Source organism: Ascaphus truei, unplaced genomic scaffold (genome assembly GCF_040206685.1).
Source record: "Ascaphus truei isolate aAscTru1 unplaced genomic scaffold, aAscTru1.hap1 HAP1_SCAFFOLD_324, whole genome shotgun sequence".
NCBI lineage: Eukaryota > Metazoa > Chordata > Amphibia > Anura > Ascaphidae > Ascaphus > Ascaphus truei.
In genome coordinates, this window is record NW_027456224.1 from 26356 (window position 1) to 47468 (window position 21113).

Here is a 21113-nt window from a genome sequence, read left to right on the forward strand (position 1 = left end):
ACCGATTTGGCATGATTTTGGCGATTTTCCCTCTCCGTATGCAGTAAGTGCTGAATCCCTTCCCAATCAAGGCGAAAACATTACCGCCCACTCTCACGATGATTTGCCGATCACACACAGGTGTATCGGCCTGCATGGCGGAGTGCTGTTAGGTTCGCCAATTAAACTTCTTGCTGAATCAGGTGAAGCAAGCATGTTTTGGATAGCGCGGCCTATTTAAAGGGAACGTGTACTGTTAATCATTCTGTGTTGTTGGGAGTGAGAGAGAGAGAGAGACGCACAGAGCTGGGCGATTTCATATTTGCATATTGACTGAGAGACTTGTTGTGTATTGTGAGAGCTTTGTCCTTTGTTGTTTTGTTTCCATCTTTGTCTTGTTTTGTATGTGGAAGTGTTTAGTGTGATTGGCTTTACATTTGTTTTCTGTTCTTTGTGAGTGCTACAGGTATGGCCGCAAGGCGTGGGAAGAGTGATGCTGGTGTGAGTGGTACTGCTAGTCGTGTGAGTACGCGTCGGAGTGAACGTACGGTTCAGGTGAGTGCTGTTGCTGGGAGTGCGAGTGCTGTTGCTGGGAGTGCGAGTGCTGTTGCTGGGAGTGCGAGTGCTGTTGATGGGAGTGTGAGTGCTGCTGGTTGCTCAGTTGCTGATGGGGTATCTGGTGGTGGCGTGCTTGCTGGTGGCCCGCTTTTGGAGTCTCTTCCATTGGAAGAAGGAGAGTCCAGTCAGCACAAGCCAAGTTCTGAGCCTAAACGTGCTCGGAAGAAACGTGTGGAGCAGCGACGTAATCCTCGGTTCAATGACCAGGAAAACACAGCTCTTGTCACTGGGATTCTGGAGCACTATGACAGTCTGTTTGGCCATCTAGTAGGTAAGTTTACCTTTGCATTCATTCTTCAAATACATGTGATCCTAGGTCATGTGAGGTGTGTTCATATGCAAATATGGGTCCATAATATCTATCAATCTACATTATTTTGTAATCACATATTTTTATCATGCGTTACAACGACAACAACACTCCGTCGTTCAATTGGCGCATACTTCATACCATATTAATGCAAGCTTCCTTACATGTCTATGTTTACAAGTGAATGCTCATGTGCTTCACATATTACACATAAACCAGCATGTTTGGTATCTCTTGGAACAGCTAGCAGTGTAGGAATTGTATAGTTTTATTATTAGGAATTGACGTCATATATGTTGTATGTATTTCAAGAGTAGACAAGTTCAGCAAGCAGAACTGAGAAGTGGAATGAAATAATACTTGGTGTGAATGCGTGTGGGAATCGTGTCAGGGACAAGAATAATTGTCGCAAGAGATTCGACGATATTAGGTCAAAATTAAAAAAGAAAATACAACAACAACGCATGCATGCTTCTTGCACTGGAGGTGGCCCACCAGCAAAACGTCTCATATTAACTCCATTGGAGGAGCAGCTTCGGGAAAAATTATTTCCCGTCGTCGTGGAGGGGTTGGCCGGTGACAGAGACATCGGAATATTTCTCTCAGAATTTCCACCAGGTGAGAAATGTTACTGTACTAGGCGTGTCATTGGTGACAGTTATTTGTGAATTTTCCGCTGCTATTTATACTTTCCTCCCAATAGAAGCATACCTACATCTATATATGTATATATGTCTCTCTCTCTATATATATATATCAATATATTTTTAGATGTAGTTGTCCTACTAAAAGCATTAAAAAATATATCACGTTGCAGTGCGTGCTCATTTGCATGTCATCTCCCACAATCCTTTGCTGCAATGGAACCAATGTATGCTGTCCGAAGATGGGTAACAACAGGGTAGCACACGTGTAACACATGCTAATGAAGAAACATTACTATGTAGTGTTGCAGTACAGACATATATGTAATATTAATTTACATGTAGTTTATTTGACACCTAGAAACACGCCATGACTGCCTCTTGAAATCATGCACCAAAGATATAGCTACGGCCAACAAACATCACTTGCACTAACACATTTGCTTTTGGTTATTAAAAGGTGCTTTTTTGCTTCATGTCATATACAGAGAGCATAATGAGGCACACGTTGCATATGTTATGTAATTGTGTTCATAGGTAGCTCACTTCATAATAGGATTTACAGCATCTAACATTGTGTTAGACCAGCTGCAATTAATATGTCATCACAGCATACACGTGAACACAGGGGGTGGGGTTTTGCACACAGCCATGTAATACGAATGCAAAACAAGGGGATGTGAAGGAAAGGTGAGGTGGGGAAGTGGATTGGGCGCTCCCTGGTGAACCAATATTGTTGTTGGGAATACAACTAATAACACACAATATAACACCAATAGTGAAATAGTGAAAAAATAAATGTGTGTAAAAGCAGCTCAACTTCCTCTGATGGGACAGTTCCAGGTCCCAGAAGGGTAGATTGTTTCTTGGAGATGAGGAGGAGCGCAGGTAGGTGTAGCAAAATATGCAAAAAAGAATAACAAATATATAGTGCAGATGGTAAACACTGTGTAAGTAGATGTAATCTATAGAATAGAACTCACATAGATCGCAGAAAATATCACGTGTCAGAGATCCTTCTCTCTCTGACTGGAGCCCTTTAAATGGTAGCAGGGAAATCCCTCAAGGCACGGATATGTATGGATAAGAAGAAAAGCCACAATAGTGCATACTATTCCAATAATGTATTATGCATACAAATAACACGAGTATATCACACTCACATTCGCCATGTATAAATCGGGTGGGGGAGAGAACCGCAGCTCGTTGTATAATGGTGTAGGTGTAGGCAGCTTCACAGCATTATACAACGAGCTGCGGTTCTCTCCCCCACCCGATTTATACATGGCGAATGTGAGTGTGATATACTCGTGTTATTTGTATGCATAATACATTATTGGAATAGTATGCACTATTGTGGCTTTTCTTCTTATCCATACATATCCGTGCCTTGAGGGATTTCCCTGCTACCATTTAAAGGGCTCCAGTCAGAGAGAGAAGGATCTCTGACACGTGATATTTTCTGCGATCTATGTGAGTTCTATTCTATAGATTACATCTACTTACACAGTGTTTACCATCTGCACTATATATTTGTTATTATTTTTTGCATATTTTGCTACACCTACCTGCGCTCCTCCTCATCTCCAAGAAGCCATGTAATACGGTCTACTTTGTAGAGACCACTTACAGGTGTTTGAATTAATTGAAAGGTCACGGTGATGTCACCTTTTGGGGGAGGGACTACAGTTCTTCAAACCTGACAAGCTAAACATAAGATCATCACAGTCATTTTAAATGGTAACTCTATGTACAAAATCACCCACCAAAGCATTATGTATCAAAACGTACGTTACACATTCGTTCACTCAGATCTATTGTTTAAATTATATCAACACCAAATTATCACACCAACAGCATCTGTGAGCGACACACTGCAAGTGTTGTGTTGTTGAGTGACAGCCACATTTAGGCCTGCAACAGCTTCTATTTATTTAGCACACATATCCTGTAACAAAAACAAGAACTTCTCAAATATTACCTACTTCATGAAAAGCATTGTCATCGTTGATCTCATGATAGTGATGTACATTATGATTGTGATATTACTGCACAACATATGCAGTGTATGTCCAATATTAATAATATTGTTACAACGCACTACTGCTTTAACGTGGTATGTTAGTGAACTAAAAAGTCCTAATTACACTGGCATGTACATGGTTATTAAAAAGATTCATGTTCAGTTTGCTACACACATCTTTTCATTTCATGAAGTGATGCTGTTAGTTAGCCATACATACAGAAGATACACTAACTCTATGGTCATTATGTACACATGTCACTTAACAACTGATGTTAATCTTCTATATAGTTGCTCCTGGAGGACATGTGTCACCTGAGACTGAGCAAGTGTCTTCACCTGGGTCATGCAGCTCCTCGCACCTGGCAGGTGAGTGTATGAGGCGATGGACATAAATATGTTCAATTCTAGATGTTATGTTGTCATGTTAATGTATGGTTTAAGACATGTGTTTTAAATTGGATCAGTTAGTGTCACTAAAAAGTAATTTTTTTTAGAGTACATGTATTGTGTTTGGGATGTACAGTATGATGTAGGAGTTGTGAGGTTTGAACAACCTTTCATTCATTCTTATTTCACACCGAGTCCAAACAGAATTCTTATGTCAAGGTACATTTTAATGTGACGTCATAAAACGTATGGAAACATCTTACAGCAGCGGCAGCTCTTATTCGAGCAAAAGCCGCTGGCTGTATGCGGCTGGGAAGCGGGTAGCCGCGGCGCGTGGCGGCGCACTGTGACGTCACAGTCACATGCGCGCCCGGCTTCCCCGTCTTCCCCGGCTTCCCCAGGCTTCCCCGACACCCCTGGAGATGAAATTAAGGTAAGCGGGGGTGCGGGGAAGCAGAGGGGCATGACAGAAGCCGGGTTCGGGGTCCAGAAGGGGGGGTAATTGCGCGTGATGTGGAGGGGGGGTGCGTGGGGGAAACGCAGCGGCGCGCGTTTTTTACTGGCGGCAGCTGGGGTAGATCCCGGCATGCCGCCTGCATTTACTTTAATAAAGTATGTCGCTACTGTAGCTTATAGTTGTAATCACAGTGTATAATTACAGAGTAAAAGAGCAGACATTAGCATGCCATTTCATCATGTGTTCATTTATTTGTAGAACATGATGATGCCAAAGACACAGAAATGCTATCAAGTGAGCATGAAGAGGTTCCCATTGAAATAGTTACACAGGCAATTCCTCCACCAACGGACACATACGCAGCAATAGCAGCTTCTGAAGAAAAAATTGTTGAAGCAGAAAATCGTCGCCATTCTGATATAATGTCAGTGCACGAAAGGATGATATCACTGCAGGAAGAAACCATATCACAATTGGCACATCTTCACAGGGTCTTCATTGAAGTTCCTAAACAGATACAAAAATTAAACACCACATTAGAAGCAGTAGTTGTTCAGCTCAACCAAGCTAATCACTTGAGAATGACTACAACAGCACATCAATTCACCTTCACCCCATCACAGGATGGATCTTTAGATGCTGCTACAGTACTTTTTCACCCCATGCATCTGATATTCGTTCGCCAAGACGGGATGTTACCGGTACACTAGCTGAAAGTTCTGTGCATGTTCCTCTCGACATCCAACCACTGCCATCTGTAGAAAATCTGGAGCTGACACCTACTAAGGAGGCACCTAAAAGAAAAATGCACAAGCAATTACTAATAAGCAGTTTTTTTAAACAAACTAAAAAACTAAAACGGAGCTAGCAGTTGTACACTGTGTACCAACTTGTTCAGAACTGCCACTGCCCACAAGCCCTGGCCCTGAAGTCTCACTGCCCACAAGCCCTGCCCCTGAAGTGGCACAGGCCAGTCAAACTGGCTCTGTATTAGTTAAAGTTGTTGGCAAACGGAAACAAAAAAAACAACCCACAACAAGCAGGCCTGTGACTCGCTCTCAAAAGGACAGAAATAAATACATTTTCTAATTAACTAAATGTGTATGTTGGCTTGTGTTGTAGAATTCAGATTATCTAATTAATATTGTATGTATGATCAACACCTGTTGTTTCCAAACATTCAAGTATGTCCTTGTACACGTGAAGGTTTGTAAATGTTCAGTCACAATGAGTGCATAATATAAATAATTTATAGGTATTAATCATCTGTTCAGTAATGATCCTACATTACACACTTGCAATGTTTAGAGAAGGTGACATTCACTTAGGTACAAAACATTTTAGTGGGGTGTGTTTGGTAGGTAATTTAGGTCGTAATTGCATGTGAATATTATTCACATGCAAGTAACACAAAATATGTATGTAACTGCTAACATCTTTAATTTAAGTTTAGAGTATGATCCACTGTAAAATATTACTTACCTTCAACTTCATTGAAGCTTCTTAATGTAGTCCTTTCATCATGTATGTGTACTGCTTACAATAACATATCTGTGAATGTGTAGTAATATATATGTAGTAGCTACTGTATGTATATATGTACACACAGTGTATAACTATACATATATATATATATATATATATATATATATATATATATATATATATATATATATATATATATATATATATACACACATATATATATAGTATCAAAAATGTAAATTTGTATATACTTTTTTGTACACAACAGATATATGATGTTTTCTTGTGAACACACAGTATTGTCATAAATCATCCTTTATGTTAGTGAAATATAAATGATCTTACCCTTTAACAATATGGGCCTAATATTATGAAGCACATAATTCACTCACTTATCACCATTTAAATATTTTGGAAACAAGGGCTACTTACTCCCATCAATACAGTATGTTCAGTCTAGAACTGGATTAAATAGATATATTATATGTTGTAACACAACAGCCCTTGTAAACTCTCAAAAGGCCTTGTTTGATGTTAACTCCTAATTGGACACAGCTGAGTATAATAGGCCCTCAAACATACTTACCCTGTAATGTTTAAACCTTTAAAGAAGTCTGAGCAATCTAACAATCCCTGTTAAAATAGAAGGCCTTAAATACAGTAACATACACACATACACATATATAGATTTCATTTTAGTTTTTAGAGAAAAAAATATATATATATATATATGTATACACACAGATAGTCAAAATGTTTGACCAAGAAAAAGTTCACCAGACAGAAAGATACACAGTAAAATGTAGAAAAAAATACACTGAGAAAAACATTAGCAGGTGTGTTTATATAACATGCCAGTGTAGCCAGTATTTTCATTATGGGAACAGTACATTTTCTCAGCCACATTGTTTTTTAATTAAATGTGGACACTTGTTGTCAGAATGTAGATTACGTGAAAACCAATGGGACTTTCACTGAATTTGCTATCTTATCACAAAGCATGTGTTCCAATTATTTATACACATTCGAATTGGTGCTCGAAATAAGGAGTGCAACATAGAAATTTTCTACTGACCTTGAAAATAGCCACAAAAGATAAGACTTAGGGCCTCATGCAGTAAGCGACGATTATGTGAAATCGGCAAGCTTACCGATTAGTCATGTTATTGGCGATTTTTCCTCTCCGTATGCAGTAAGTGCCGAATACATTCAAAATTAAGCCGAAAACAAATCCGCCCACTCTCACGATGATTAGCCGATCACACACAGGTGTATCGGCGTGCGTGGCGGGGTGCTGTTAGGTTGCCCAATCACAAATCTTGCTGAATCAGGCGAAACAAGCATGTATTGGATAGCGCGCCATATTTAAAGGCAACGTGTACTGCTAATCATTCTCTGTGTTGTTGGGAGTGAGAGAGAGAGAGACGCACAGAGCTGGACGATTGAAGATTTGCATATTGACTGAGAGACTTGTTGTGTATTGGGAGAGCTTTGTCCTTTGTTGTTTTGTTTACATCTTTGTCTTGTTTTATATGTGGAAGTGGTTCGTGTGATTGCCTGTACATTTGTTGTCTGTTTTTTGTGAGTGCTGGAAGTATGCCCGCAAAGCGTGGGAAGAGTGATGCTGGTGGGAGTGGGACTGCTACTCGTGCGAGTACGCGTCGGAGTGAACGTTCTGTTCAGGGGAGTGATGTTGCTGGTGCACCGAGTGGTGTTGCTGGGAGTGGGAGTGCTGTTGCTGGGAGTGGGAGTGCTGGTGCTGCGAGTGGTGTTGCTGGGAGTGGGAGTGCTGTTGTTGGGAGTGGGAGTGCTGGTGCTGCGAGTGGTGTTGCTGGGAGTGGGAGTGCTGTTGTTGGGAGTGGGAGTGCTGTTGCTGTGAGTGGGAGTGCTGGTGCTGGGAGTGCTGGTGCTAGGAGTGTGAGTGCTGGTGCTAGGAGTGTGAGTGCTGGTGCTAGGAGTGGGAGTGCTGGTGCTAGGAGTGGGAGTGCTGGTGCTGGGAGTGCTGCTGGTGGCGCAGTTGCTGATGGGGTGTCTGGTGGTGGCGTGCTTGCTGGTGGCCAGCTTTTGGAGGCTCTTCCATTGGAAGAAGGAGAGTCCAGTCAGCACCAGCCAAGCTCTGACCCTAAACCTGCTCGGAAGAAACGTGTGGAGAAGCCACGTAATCCTCGCTTCAATGACCAGGAAAATACAGCTCTTGTCACTGGCATTCTGGAGCACTATGACAGTATCTATGGACATTTAGTAGGTAAGTGTACCTTTACATTTATTATTCAAATACATGTGATCCTAGGTCATCTGAGTTTTGTTCATATGCAAATATGGGTACAGAATATCTTTCTATGTTCATTAGTGTGGAAACACAGCTTTTTATCATGCCTTACAAGGACAACTAAACACAGGCGGTCAATTTGCCAGAACTGCATACAATATGAATGCAAGCTTGCTTACATGTATAGGTTTAGTAGTGAATGCTCATGTGCTTCACATATTACACATAAAACAGCATGTTTGCTATCTCTTGGAACAGCTAGCAGTGTAGGAAACTGGTGCTTATATTATTATTAATTTACCTCATATATTTTATATGTTTTTCAAGGGCGGACAAGTGCAACAAGCAAAAAAGAAATGTGGGACACAATAGTCATTGGTGTCAATGCCTGTGGGAATCGTGTCAGGGACGAGTATCATTGTCGGAAAAGATTTGATGATATTAGGTCAAAATTGAAAAAGAAAATACAAGACCAACGCGTGCATGCTACTGGCACTGGAGGTGGGCCCACACCACAACGTCTCATATTGACTCCATTGGAGGAGCTGCTTCGGCCAAAATTACTTACCGTCGTCGTGGAAGGCTTGGCTGGTGACTGTGACATTGGAATTTATCCCTCACAATTTCCACCAGGTGAGAAATATTACTGTACTAGGCGTGTCGTTGCTTACAGTTATTTTGCATATTTACACTGCTTTTTATACTGTCTTCACAATATAAGCATACCTGCATCTATATATGTATATGTCTGATTCTGTATATATATATATAAATATATCTCAAAATAGACATATATGTAGTAGTCCTACTAAAATCAGTAACTAATATAGCACGTGCCATTGCGTGCTCATTTACATGTGAATTCCCAAAATGCATAGCTGCAGTGGAAGCAATTGATGGTGGGCGAAGATGGGGAACAACAGGGTAGCACACATGTGTAACACATGTTAATGAGAAATTATTGGTAGCTACAGGTACAGAACATAAATATGTATCATATTATTGTGTATTTTATTTATTTTACTCCGACAAACATGACATTACTGCCTATTTTAAGCATGCATCAAATAAATTGCATGCAACTGCCTACAAACATCACTTGCACTAACACATCTATAGTTGGTTATGAAAAGGTCCATTTTTGCTTTATGTCATATACAGACAGCATAATGAGGCACACGTATCATATGTTATGTCATTGTTTTCATAACTTAAACACTGCAGACGACTACTTAGCTCATCTACCATTGTGTTAACGCAGCTGCAATTAATATCTCATCACAGCATACACTTCAACAGAGGGGGTGGGGTTCAGCACACACACTAATTACAGCCTCATTTCACGGTCAACTTAGTTCACACCATTTTCACCTGTTTCAAGTAATTGAAAGGTGTGGCTGATTTGGCTTTTTGGGGAAGGGAATACCTTTCTTACAACCGGACTAGCACAACTGAAGTTAATCACACTCATTTGAAAGCTTAACTTTAGCTACTAAATGCCCCAACAACTCATTACTTATCAAAGCGTACGTCACACATTAGTTCACTCATATCTATAGTTGAACTACTATCAACGACACATTATCACACACTGCATGTGTTGTCTTGTTGAGTCACAGCCACATTCAGGTGTGCCACATCTTCTATTAATGTACCACACATATCCTCTACCAAAAACAACACTTTTTGCAATATGACCACCTTCATGATAACCATTGTGAATGGTCATCTCATGATAGTTATGTACATTATGATACTGATATCACTACACAACATATGATTTTTATGTACAAATTTAATCTATTTATCATCACGCATTACTGCAGAAACATAGTATGTTGTATGTTAGGGAACTCAAAACTTTTAAGTACACAGGCATGTACATTGTTATTACAACTATTTATGTTCACTTTCACACACACATTTTGGGTAAAGGAACTGATGCTGTTAGGTACTCATAAATACAGAACATACAATAAGTGTTTGTTCAATATTTACACATGTAAATGTAAAACTTATGTTATTGTTAGATATAGTTGCCCCTGGAGGACATGTGTCACCTGAGACGGAACAAGTGTCTTCACCTGGGTCAGCCAGCTCAACACACCTAGAAGGTGAGTGTATCAGTTGGTGGCCATATAATATGTGCTCTTCTATATGTTATGTTGTCATGTTCATTATTTGTTTTGCACATCTTCTTTAAATAGGATTACTTAGTGTCAGTGAAAATGAAGTGTAAGGCAACATGTATTGTGTTAGTGATGTTAACTATCATGTAGGACTTCTGAGTTTAGAGCAACTTTTCATTCATTCATATTTCATACTGAGTCCAAACATTATTCGTAAGTCAAGGTAGTTTTTAATGTGAGGTTATAAAACGTATGGTAACATGTTAGGTGTTACTTAGGACACAGTAGAATTACATAGTAACACAGCATACATTAACATGCCATTTAATAATGTGTACATTTCTTTTTAGAACATCATGGTGATGAGGATGATGAGGATGATGAGGATGACGCCGCCATAGAGACTGAAATACAATCAAGTGACCATGAAGAGGTGCCAATAGAAACTGTTTTACCGCCAAATCGTCCATCAACTTCCACATACGATGCAATTGTAGCTTCAGAGGGAAAAATTGTGGACGCAGAAAATCGTCGCCATTCTGACATGATGACAGTGCTGGAAAGGATGATTGGACTGCAGGAAGAAACAGTATCACAATTGGCACATCTCCACAGAGTCTTCATTGAAGTGCCTAAACAGTTGCAAAAAATCAACACCTCATTCGAAGCATTAGTTGTTCAGCAAACCCAAGCTAATTACTTGAGAATGACTAATGTACCCCAATTCAACACCTCACAGGCTGGATCATTACATGCTGGTGAGTTTTCACCACATTCATCTGATCTTCATTCACCAGGTCCGAATGTTACCGGTCAAGTAGCAGACATTGGTGTGCAGGTTCCTGACGACATCCTACCGCTGCCATCTGTACAAAATCAGCAGCTGACACCTACAAAGGAGGCCACAAAAACAAAACACAAGCAGTTAGTACTGACCAGGAAAGATGAAACGGACCAACCATGTGTTGTGCACGGTGTACCAACTTGCTCACATGTGTCACTGCCCACAAGCCCTGTCGGTGAACAGTCACTGGCCAAAAGCCCTGTCGGTGAGTACCTGGCCACAAGCCCTGTTGGTGACTCACTGCCCACAAGCCCTGTCGGTGAACAGTCACTGCCCAAAAGCCCTGTAGGTGAGTCACTGGCCACAAGCCCTGTCGGTGAACAGTCACTGCCCAAAAGCCCTGTAGGTGAGTCACTGGCCACAAGCCCTGCCCGTGAAGTGCCAGAGGCCACTCAAAGTGGCTCTGTTGTGGCTAAAGTTGGTGGCAAACGAAAAAAAAAATGCAAGAGACAACAAGCAGGCCTGTTACTCGCTCTCAAAAGGAACAAAAAAAATAAATGTTATAATTCACTAAATATGTCTTTGGCCTTGTTTTGTTGACTTCACATTATCTAATTAATATTGTATGTATGCTGAAGACTGTGTTGTTTCCAAACTTTCAACTATGTTCTTGTACACGTGAAGTTTTGGAAATGTTAACACTCATAATTAATGAATAGTGTTATAAATATTTATGTATTAATAGTCTGTTCAGTAATGGTCCACCTGGAACCAGTTGCAAAGTTTAGAGAAGCTGCCATTGACTTTGCAGCAAAACATTGCATTTGGGTGTGTTAATTGATGTAATAATTGCATGTGCATATTATTCACATGCAATTATAAAAACACCTAAGTAACTGCAAACATCTTTCTTGTACGTGTACAGCAGGATTATGTGTAAATTATTACTTACCTTTGCCTTGCTTGGGCATTGTAATTTTGTCCTTTAATCATTTGTGTGTTCTTGTTTCAATAACATCTCAGAATGTATAATAATATATATATACACACACACACACACACAGAGTGTGTGTGTGTGTGTGTGTGTGTGTGTGTGTGTGTGTGTGTGTGTGTGTGTGTGTGTGTGTGTGTGTGTGTGTGCGTGCGTGCGTGCGTGTGTGTGTGTGTGTGTGTGTGTGTGTGTGTGTATATATATAGTAATATCTAAACTGGTATAGATGTATTTTAAAAACTAATACACTTCATGCTTCCTTGTGAAAACACACAATTTTAATAATACAGGCCTAATGTTTGAGAAATATACTAAGTGTGAGACTCTAACAGTATTGTGCTTAAACAAATGTTTATTACTTAATTCACTCATGTTTATCACCATTTAAATAGGTTTCATACAAGGCCTACTTACTGCCATCAATGTTGTGTGTACTCCTGCAATATGAAAAAAAAAAAATATATAATATATATATATATATATATATATATATATATATATATATATATATATATATATATATATCTATATTTCTATATATACACACATACACACAAAAACACACACACACACACACACACACACACAATATACATATAGTACAATATACACTTTATATATATATATATTTATGAGAGAGATATATTTATATATATATAGATACACACGTATTTAAACTCATGCAGACAGGGAGTTAACCAGACTTTCAAATACACACAGAAATGTATGCGGGAAAAAAACATTTCTTTTTGCAGGTGTGTGTATTTACTGATATGGCTGGCTAAGCACTATTTTCACACAGTGCTCTTTGTTAGTTTTCAAGAAAAAACAATGTTAATGAATTGAAAGTGTAGGAATGTTTTCACTAAGGAGATAAAAAAAGGATACATGTTTCTCCCACAGTCGCATATCACTAACCACAACTGTTAAACCAATTACAAATACAGATCCAATTGGCGTTTGAAATAAGGAGTCAAAGTAGTTAGTTTTGTTGACCTTGACAAGGAAACACAGGAATTTGTTAGCCATTGAGCAGATTCATTTTGATGAGCAAAGAACACAGACCTGCACACAGCTTTTGTGCTACTCTGACATGGCTGATGAATTCGTTAACAATATGAATCCCCAGTTAGGGTACAAATTCATGGTGTCACAAGCTATTTTGAACAGTCCCGGACAGAAAGCCAGCACAGCCCAAATCTATGATTTGATTCGAGCAAAATATCCTTATTACCAAGACCGTAGGCATGCGCGCAATTTTAATTCATCAATAAGATTCACTTTATCAACTAATGAATTTTTTGAACATGTGCAGGATAAGCTAGAACACAACTATGGTTTCTGGAAGATTGCCCAGGAAAAACAATTTAGCCTCAAAGAGGGCACATATATAGTGGTGAAAGGCATATTTATTCCTAATGCCAATAGCAATGGATCCGCTACTACTGTTCCGTCTGAATCGATACCTGCTGCAATATCTGCACCCTCCATTCCTGAAACCCACATTGTACAAGATCAAAAGTACTATGATTATGTACCAAGCCTTTCAGCTGAAAATGCATTGGAATGGGAACCCGAAGAAATGAACCTACCTCCCGACCAATTGTTTGAAGAAAGCTGTGCCGATTCCTATGATCGCTTCATGGAGGAGATGTGTGTCATACTGGATTCAGCGGGTGGGTCAAGCGTGGATGAAAATGCCTTGCATTTCTGGAGCGACCAGTTGCAGCCAGGCGAAGAGTTAATTCTAGAAGAATGGTAAATATAACAACAGTTATGCGTTGACTGTGCGTTTAAAAGTTTTTTTTTTTTTAACCACCATTTTCACTTTCAATGCGTGGATACAGCGTAACATTGCAGACTGCATAACATGTAGCGAACACAAACAAATTGTTTCCGATTACAATATAGTATAACCTGAAAGAGTAGTACACATTGCTGACGGAATAAATATACGTACTTTGCTATCCCTTTAAACATATTAGCAACATTTTACCATAACTCTAACACATACCTGTTTTGTTATCATGCAACATCTACAACATTTAAAACCGGGTCCACCACGTATGACGTGGGACCCTTGTCATGGGCCAAGGCGTCCTTAAAAAGGATTACGGATGTAAGTCCCGCCCCCAAGCGACGTGCGCGCCTCAAAGCCTATTGGCTGTCATGTTTTGTTATAGTAACGGTAACTGCAGTGTGTCATACGTGCGGCTCAGTGTTTGTAGGCGTCAACTGGGTGTTAGCCGAATGTTAATTGAGTGGGAGGAGTGTTCGCGTGCGTTTCACGCTGGCTTAACATGACGTCACACGTATTGCATTTGCGCATTGTGTTATCGGCCGTGCTTTCTGTTCAAACACGTCTGTTTAAAAAGAATACAGATGTACTCGTTTAGAACGAATATAGTTTCGTCTTCATTGTATTTGAAATAAAGATGTTATGTTTACTGGTATTTTCAACATGTATTGAACGCACAACGTACGCATTGTTTTGCGCATGCGCTAACAGTTAGTGGAGCCAAGCGTGAAGTGCGTGCGCACACTAAGATGTGCGCGCACATCTTTCAGTATACAGGCAACGTTCACTTCATATACATAGTTATGCCTGCTACAAAATTAAAGAAACATTACATACTGATGTACACTTTTACTTCTAACATATAAGTGACTGACGTGTGTATCTACACAATCATATAGAGCTGCGTAACGCGTTGTCACGGATACATATATAGTAAGGTGCCATCTTTGACCTTCATGTGTTTGCTGTATTTCAGAGATGTCGGGGAAGATACAATCGGATGAATGTATGATTTCAGAAGAGTCTACCTTTATATGAGATGATTGTGAGAAGGAGCCACCGACTACTATACTACATATGGAACTAATTTTATATTACTTGCAGCGCTTATTAACAAACAATTAAAAATGAGATACCCTTATGCCTATATTGCATAAGCACTTAATTAACATAATGATTTTGCAAAAGAGTGCCTCATGCATTTTTATGGAGTGTTCTTTAATTACTACTAGCATTTTATGGCATGGTGTGTCTTATATATAACAACCATTCCCACTCTGCTAACACATTTGTGTATTCTATTGTGTAATGGAACGTATGTCTGTCGAAACTATGTAACAATAATAATAATAATAATAATATGAGCATGTTCATATATAGCGCTGCTAGTTGTACGCAGCGCTTTACAGACACATTTTTCAGGCTGAGGTCCCTGGCCCATGGAACTTACAATTTATTTTTTGCCACCTGAGGCACAGGGAGATAAAGTGACTTGGCCAAGGTCACAAGGAGCCCACACCGGGAATTGAACCAGACTCCCCTGCTTCAAACTATCAGTGCCAGTGTGTGTCTTTACTCAGTGAGCCACTCCTTCTCCCAATGTAAAGGACACTTACAACCAAGTAGGCATTTTTTTTTTAAATCTCTTGTTACATGGGTATGTTGATAAAATGGTTTGGGACTGTAGCAAATAATGTTACTGGCCAGATGTTATGGTCCCCTCCAATGCATGATGTTCTGAATATGACATCAACATCATGTTATGAAGTACGTTTATGTGTATATTTCATTAACCTAACTAACTATAGTTTACTGTGTTTATTAATCGTTTAAAAATACATAGTATAGTCAATATGATGATATAAGCTACCATAATAAAGCTGGTGTTATCATTTGTCGGTGTTATACATGGATCCTACACAAATTGATACAGACACAAACAGTTGTCTTAAAAAGTGTGTCTATGCTAATGTGAACGTGATTGACGTTACAATTGTGAGAATACTTGATAATTATCATCATGATAATGATGAAGTGACGTGATTTATATTCCAAAAATATTACCTACATTGTCATATTGGTAAATTAGAAATGCTAAATGACAGTAACATTTGAGACAACATTGTCTTTTCTGTTAAGAGTTTTACACTTGGTACATGTAGGACACATCCACACACGTGTGACTTATACATACACATGTCACAAATTTAAATTAATGTTGACTATTAATTCGTAGCATTAAAAAAAACCTACATTGCTAAATATAAGATGTAGTACGCATTGTTGTGATTACAGGCATTCATGCATGGAGTGTTATGATCAGTCAATTTTATGCGTGATTAATGATCTCCCGTAAGTAAACAAATAACTACAGTTATCCCCTTGTCTCCAAACACCTCTATATTACATTAATGGAAATTATAAGGAAACATACATAAAATGTGATGAAATGTGAGTAATCATTTTGTAATACAATGCACATGAAACCTCAAGAGTAGCTAAATGCATATACATGATACAGAAAGTACATGTATGTTACATTTGTCTTTAAACCAATATGTTGTGTTTTTACTTCAAATAATTATAGGAAGATTGAGGTAGGCACATCTTATGAGAGATGTCAGCAAATATACATACCATGATCAGTCATACTGGAGATATACCTATAATGCAAAGGAACAATATATAAATTGCAAACATTGACATGCCATCTTCAGTACCGTAAAGAACACATCAAAGTGTGTATTTGGTGTTAAATGTGCAACACCATGTATATTTAATGACATTCAAAATGTAAATCAGCCTGGTGTACACATCATATGGATGTACATGTTACACTGCACCAATAACATTGTATGTAAGCATACTAGAAGAATGAGTGAGTATGGGCATACTATGGGTATTGTGTTTGCATAAGGAACAACACAATGCTAAAATATTAGTGCTTTGTTACCCCGGTTGTATTCACATACACACAACTAATTTACAATTGAAGAGGGATTATATAACCTGTGCAACAATAACATACCGGTGCCACATCCGTTTGTGCACACAGCAGAGAAAAGAAAGGTGTGCAACCCATATTCATCTGTGTCCTAACAGAAGGTTATATAAAGAAACATTATTGTTAATATAACATAATTAAACTATAAAAGTAGTACTAGGAACATATCAGTTTTTACTTACAAGAAAAAAATGAATTGATGAGATTCTGGCGTGTCTGGCCACCACTGGCTGTTTGTTCATTTTCAGCAGCTACATGGGTGGGATGCTCGTCAACCAAAGGCTCAGCTAGGTCTGATTGTACATTGTGCCTGAGTGCAACATTGTGCAAAATGCAACAGGCAAGGATAATATCAGACACTTTTTGAGGCTTGTATAGAAGAGCCCCACCAGTTCTGTCCAGACACCTAAATCTGGTCTTGAGTAGGCCAAATGTCCTCTCTATAACAGATCTTGTAGAGATATGGGCTGCATTGTACCTCTCCTCTGCTTCAGTTTGAGGGTTTAGCACCGGAGTCAAGAGCCACGGCCTAATTCCGTATCCTGAGTCACCTATAATGAATGGAGCACACATAAGCTGACATTAGTGATCAAATTGTACAATGCCAACATTCCTAAATAAAAATGTGTTTTGTGTTAGAACATGTAAATCTGTACTCACCCAGCAGCCAACCAGGTTCAAAATGTCCCTCTTCGAACGCATGGAAGACTGAAGAGTTCCTCAGGATAGAGGAATCGTGACTGGAACCAGGGAACTTGGGTACCACATGCATTATCCTCATCGTGGCATCACATACCACCTGTACATTGAGTGAATGGTAGTGCTTACGATTGCGGTACACATGCTCACTCTGACTAGGTGCAATCAAAGCAACATGTGTGCAATCGATTGCACCCAGCACAGATGGTATCCCTGCTATATTATAAAAGCCAGTCCTGACTTCCAGCCACTCTGTTGCCTCTGTAGGAAAATGAATATAATTCCTAGCGCGTCTATTGAGTGCATAGAGAAACTGGGTAAAGGCCCGCGAGAATGTAGATTGCGAGACCCCGCCCACTATGCCCACAGTTGTCTGGTATGACGCGGAAGCAAGATAATGTAATGAGCACAGCATTTTAACAAGCCCAGGGACTGCACGACCTCTGGCTGTGAATAAATCTAAATCTCCCCTTATCTCCTCATAAAGAGATAAGATTGCTGCTGAACTCAAACGATAGCGACTTACAATCTCCTCCTCACTCATCCCATCTAACAGGGTTCTCTCCCTGTACAGACGCGGACGAGGCACAACTTGTCTCCTCTGTCTTCTCCTCTGATCTCCTGTCCCTCTACCTGTCCCTCGGCCTGTCCCTCTCCCTGTCCCTGTCGTATCCGCGTGATTGTCCCTGTCACTGTCCCTCGGTGTGTCCCTACCTTGCCCTATATCATTCTCTTGATCAGCAAGCATGTCATAGAAAAGAATGTTCCTGCGTCTCCTAAACATTCGTAACATTTTGAAATGAGTAGCTGTGAATGAGCAGGTAATGGGCGTCCTTTAAATAGGTATGTGATGATGTCAGGTGACATAGTAAAATGCAAGGTGTTACATTAACATAATAAAGTACTTCTGTGGCAAGCTGTGTGTACTGCACCGACACACTTTATTCGAGCAAATACCCAGTATGTACCTGGCAGATACCTGGAATGCGCCGCTCCTCACCTCTGACAAGCCCCGTTGCGTTTGCCTTCCCAGCCTGGGTTCATGCCTGGCTGATGGGCGGCTGATCTGTTAAATGATAATGATTAGGATTTAATAGGCTGCAATGCTTCGCGTGTCTACCAGATGGCATAAATTCATGAATTGTAATGCAGTATATATATATATACTGTGCAGTATTGCAACCAGCGGGAATAAAATGCTTCAATCCCTGCCTGGAAAATACCTCAATGCGCTCGGGCAGAAAACAGTCACAAACCTCAATACACCCGGGTATACCCGAATTCGTGGGACTAGCCGAGCTCGAATAAAGTGTGTCGCCAGTGTAGTTGTTGTTATAAGTATTTGTTGTGTGTATTCTGCAGGGAATGATGATATTTGCCAATGATGTGACGTGAAGCTTTGTACAAAGATTGGTTGAAAATAAATAGTGTAATGTGCAATGCATGTAACACTTGTGAACGCAAGAGTCAGTCATGTAATGAGACAAAAAGGCTGAGATTGACGTGGGAAAAGTTTTGTGTAACATGTGTAATTAGCCATGTTATTGTCACATGTTGCCAACAATGAATAGTCGTGTGCATATGCATGCATTTCTGTAATGAGGATAGTTGCTATAGAATGAGTTTACAAGGTGTCCCAATGATGAATTACTGTACATGTGTGTATAAGTTAGGTTGAAGTGCTTGTAATGCTACGGTTACAATGTAAACATGCAATGTGATTGAGCATCCAATAAGTGACGTCATGAAAATAGGGAGTACCCAAAACTATATGTAAACATGAGAAGACAGATGTACATGAACGTTTAAAGATGCGTGACACATTACAAGCATTGTGTAATGTAAAGGAACATGAATATACGGTGTATGTGTGACATGTGTGACATGTGTGACATCATGTAAATAATTGTCGCTGAGTTCAGTAAAATGTGTGATATGATGTGAGGTTCTCCTTTAAGAGTTGAGTATAGTATTTTCCCTTGCCACATCATCACATGATGAGTAATGTGACCCGCAAATGCTGAAAACATGTAAAAGTCGAATGTTATGCAAATAAGACACGTCAGCTGTGACACAATGCAGGAAATGCCCCCCACACTGTAATGCAAATCCCCCTTGTATTGTGAGCAATGAAACGTAAACAGTACTATACTGTTATACGTCCCCGCTCCATTGACTTCCATTGATGTACAGAAGATTTTTTTTTTCTAAGTGCCGTTCCGGCAGCCTTAGCGATCGTTCTCCCGTCCAAACTGCCAACTTTAGTTGGCGGGAGAAATTGGCCATAACATCTCAATTTCGTAGTGCCGATCAGCCCTGATAAGCTGTTTTTTTTTGTTGAATCCAGCCGATTTAAAAAAGTGGCGATCAGTGTCGAAAACAGGCTTATCGGCAGCCTACTGGCCATAACAAAATTATCGGCTCCGAAACCTGGCGAAATCAAGCACTTATCGGCGCTTACTGAATCTCAAACCCAATTTTGGCTATAAAATGGCCATAATTCCCTTATCAACGCTTACTGCATGAGGCCCTTAATTTGTTTCACATTCATTTGAAAAACACTGTAACTCCTGAATCACTCATTATTTGTGATTCAGCCATGGCAGAACAAAGTTCTGAGAACAGCCATCCGCACAAACCTTTTAAAATATTGATTGCAGAGGCTATAATGGCAAGTGCACTACACAAAGCCAACGTGGGTGTCATATATGACTTGATCAGAACTAAATATCCATATTATCAAAAGCCGTGCCGCGCTGAAAATTTTAAATCATCTGTACGATTCACTTTAACTACAAATGAGTTATTTGAACGTGTCCAAGATAACCTACAGGAAAGGTATGGATTTTGGCAGATTGCTCCACAATTTAAACTTACCATGGAACATGGCACTTATATTCTGATAAATAGCATATTTATTCCTAATAACAATAGCAATGGATCCGCTACTACTGTTCCGTCAGAATCGATACCTGCTGCAATATCTGCACCCTCCATTCCTGAAGCACAGATGCAACATGAACAGAACTATGATGATTGGTTTCCCAACCTTCTTGGTCAAAACCCATTTGATTGGCAAAACCAAGAACTGTACTTACCTCCGGACGTATCGTTTGAAGAAGGCAGTGGCGATTCCTATGAGTGCCTCATGGAGATATGTCTCCTACAGGATTCAACGGTTGCCTCAAGCATGGATGAAAATGCAGTGTATTTCTGGAGAGAACAGTTGCAGCCAAACGAACTGTTACTTCTACAAGAATGGTAAATATAATAATGGTTATGCGTTGACTCACCGTTACAAGTATTAACTTTTAAATATCCACCATTTTTACTCTAAATGCATGGATTCCGCGTAACATTGCAGACAGCATTACATGTAGCGTTCACAAACACATTGTTTCCTATTGCAATATAGTACAACCATAAACCCTACTACACATTGCTAACGGAGAAAATATAATTAGTTTCCTATGTAGTTAAACATATCATTGCAACATGTTACCATAACTGTAACACACACCTCTTAGTTTATC

At 39.6% G+C, this 21113-nt stretch overlaps 2 protein-coding genes across 2 annotated transcripts; both read left to right on the forward strand.

Moving 5' to 3' along the window:
- Positions 1–1229: 1229 nt before the first annotated feature.
- Positions 1230–5271, forward strand: LOC142483372 (uncharacterized). The gene is made up of 3 exons (XM_075583457.1): positions 1230–1525; positions 3866–3943; positions 4680–5271. Exons 1-3 carry the CDS (start codon positions 1372–1374, stop codon positions 5129–5131), a joined length of 684 nt encoding a protein of 227 aa, XP_075439572.1. The 5' UTR covers positions 1230–1371; the 3' UTR covers positions 5132–5271.
- Positions 5272–10192: 4921 nt separating this feature from the next.
- Positions 10193–20845, forward strand: LOC142483371 (uncharacterized). The gene is made up of 3 exons (XM_075583455.1): positions 10193–10289; positions 10655–11134; positions 20586–20845. Exons 1-3 carry the CDS (start codon positions 10193–10195, stop codon positions 20843–20845), a joined length of 837 nt encoding a protein of 278 aa, XP_075439570.1.
- Positions 20846–21113: the final 268 nt, after the last annotated feature.

Coding starts and splice junctions, on each gene's coding strand:
- LOC142483372 (XM_075583457.1), top strand. CDS start 1,372: ATGCATGCTTCTTGCACTGGAGGTGGCCCACCAGCAAAACGTCTCATA. Junction 1,526..3,865: donor TCTCTCAGAATTTCCACCAG/GTGAGAAATGTT, acceptor TCTTCTATATAG/TTGCTCCTGGAGGACATGTG. Junction 3,944..4,679: donor CAGCTCCTCGCACCTGGCAG/GTGAGTGTATGA, acceptor ATTTATTTGTAG/AACATGATGATGCCAAAGAC.
- LOC142483371 (XM_075583455.1), top strand. CDS start 10,193: ATGTTATTGTTAGATATAGTTGCCCCTGGAGGACATGTGTCACCTGAG. Junction 10,290..10,654: donor CAGCTCAACACACCTAGAAG/GTGAGTGTATCA, acceptor ATTTCTTTTTAG/AACATCATGGTGATGAGGAT. Junction 11,135..20,585: donor CGGTCAAGTAGCAGACATTG/GTGTGCAGGTTC, acceptor CCATTCCTGAAG/CACAGATGCAACATGAACAG.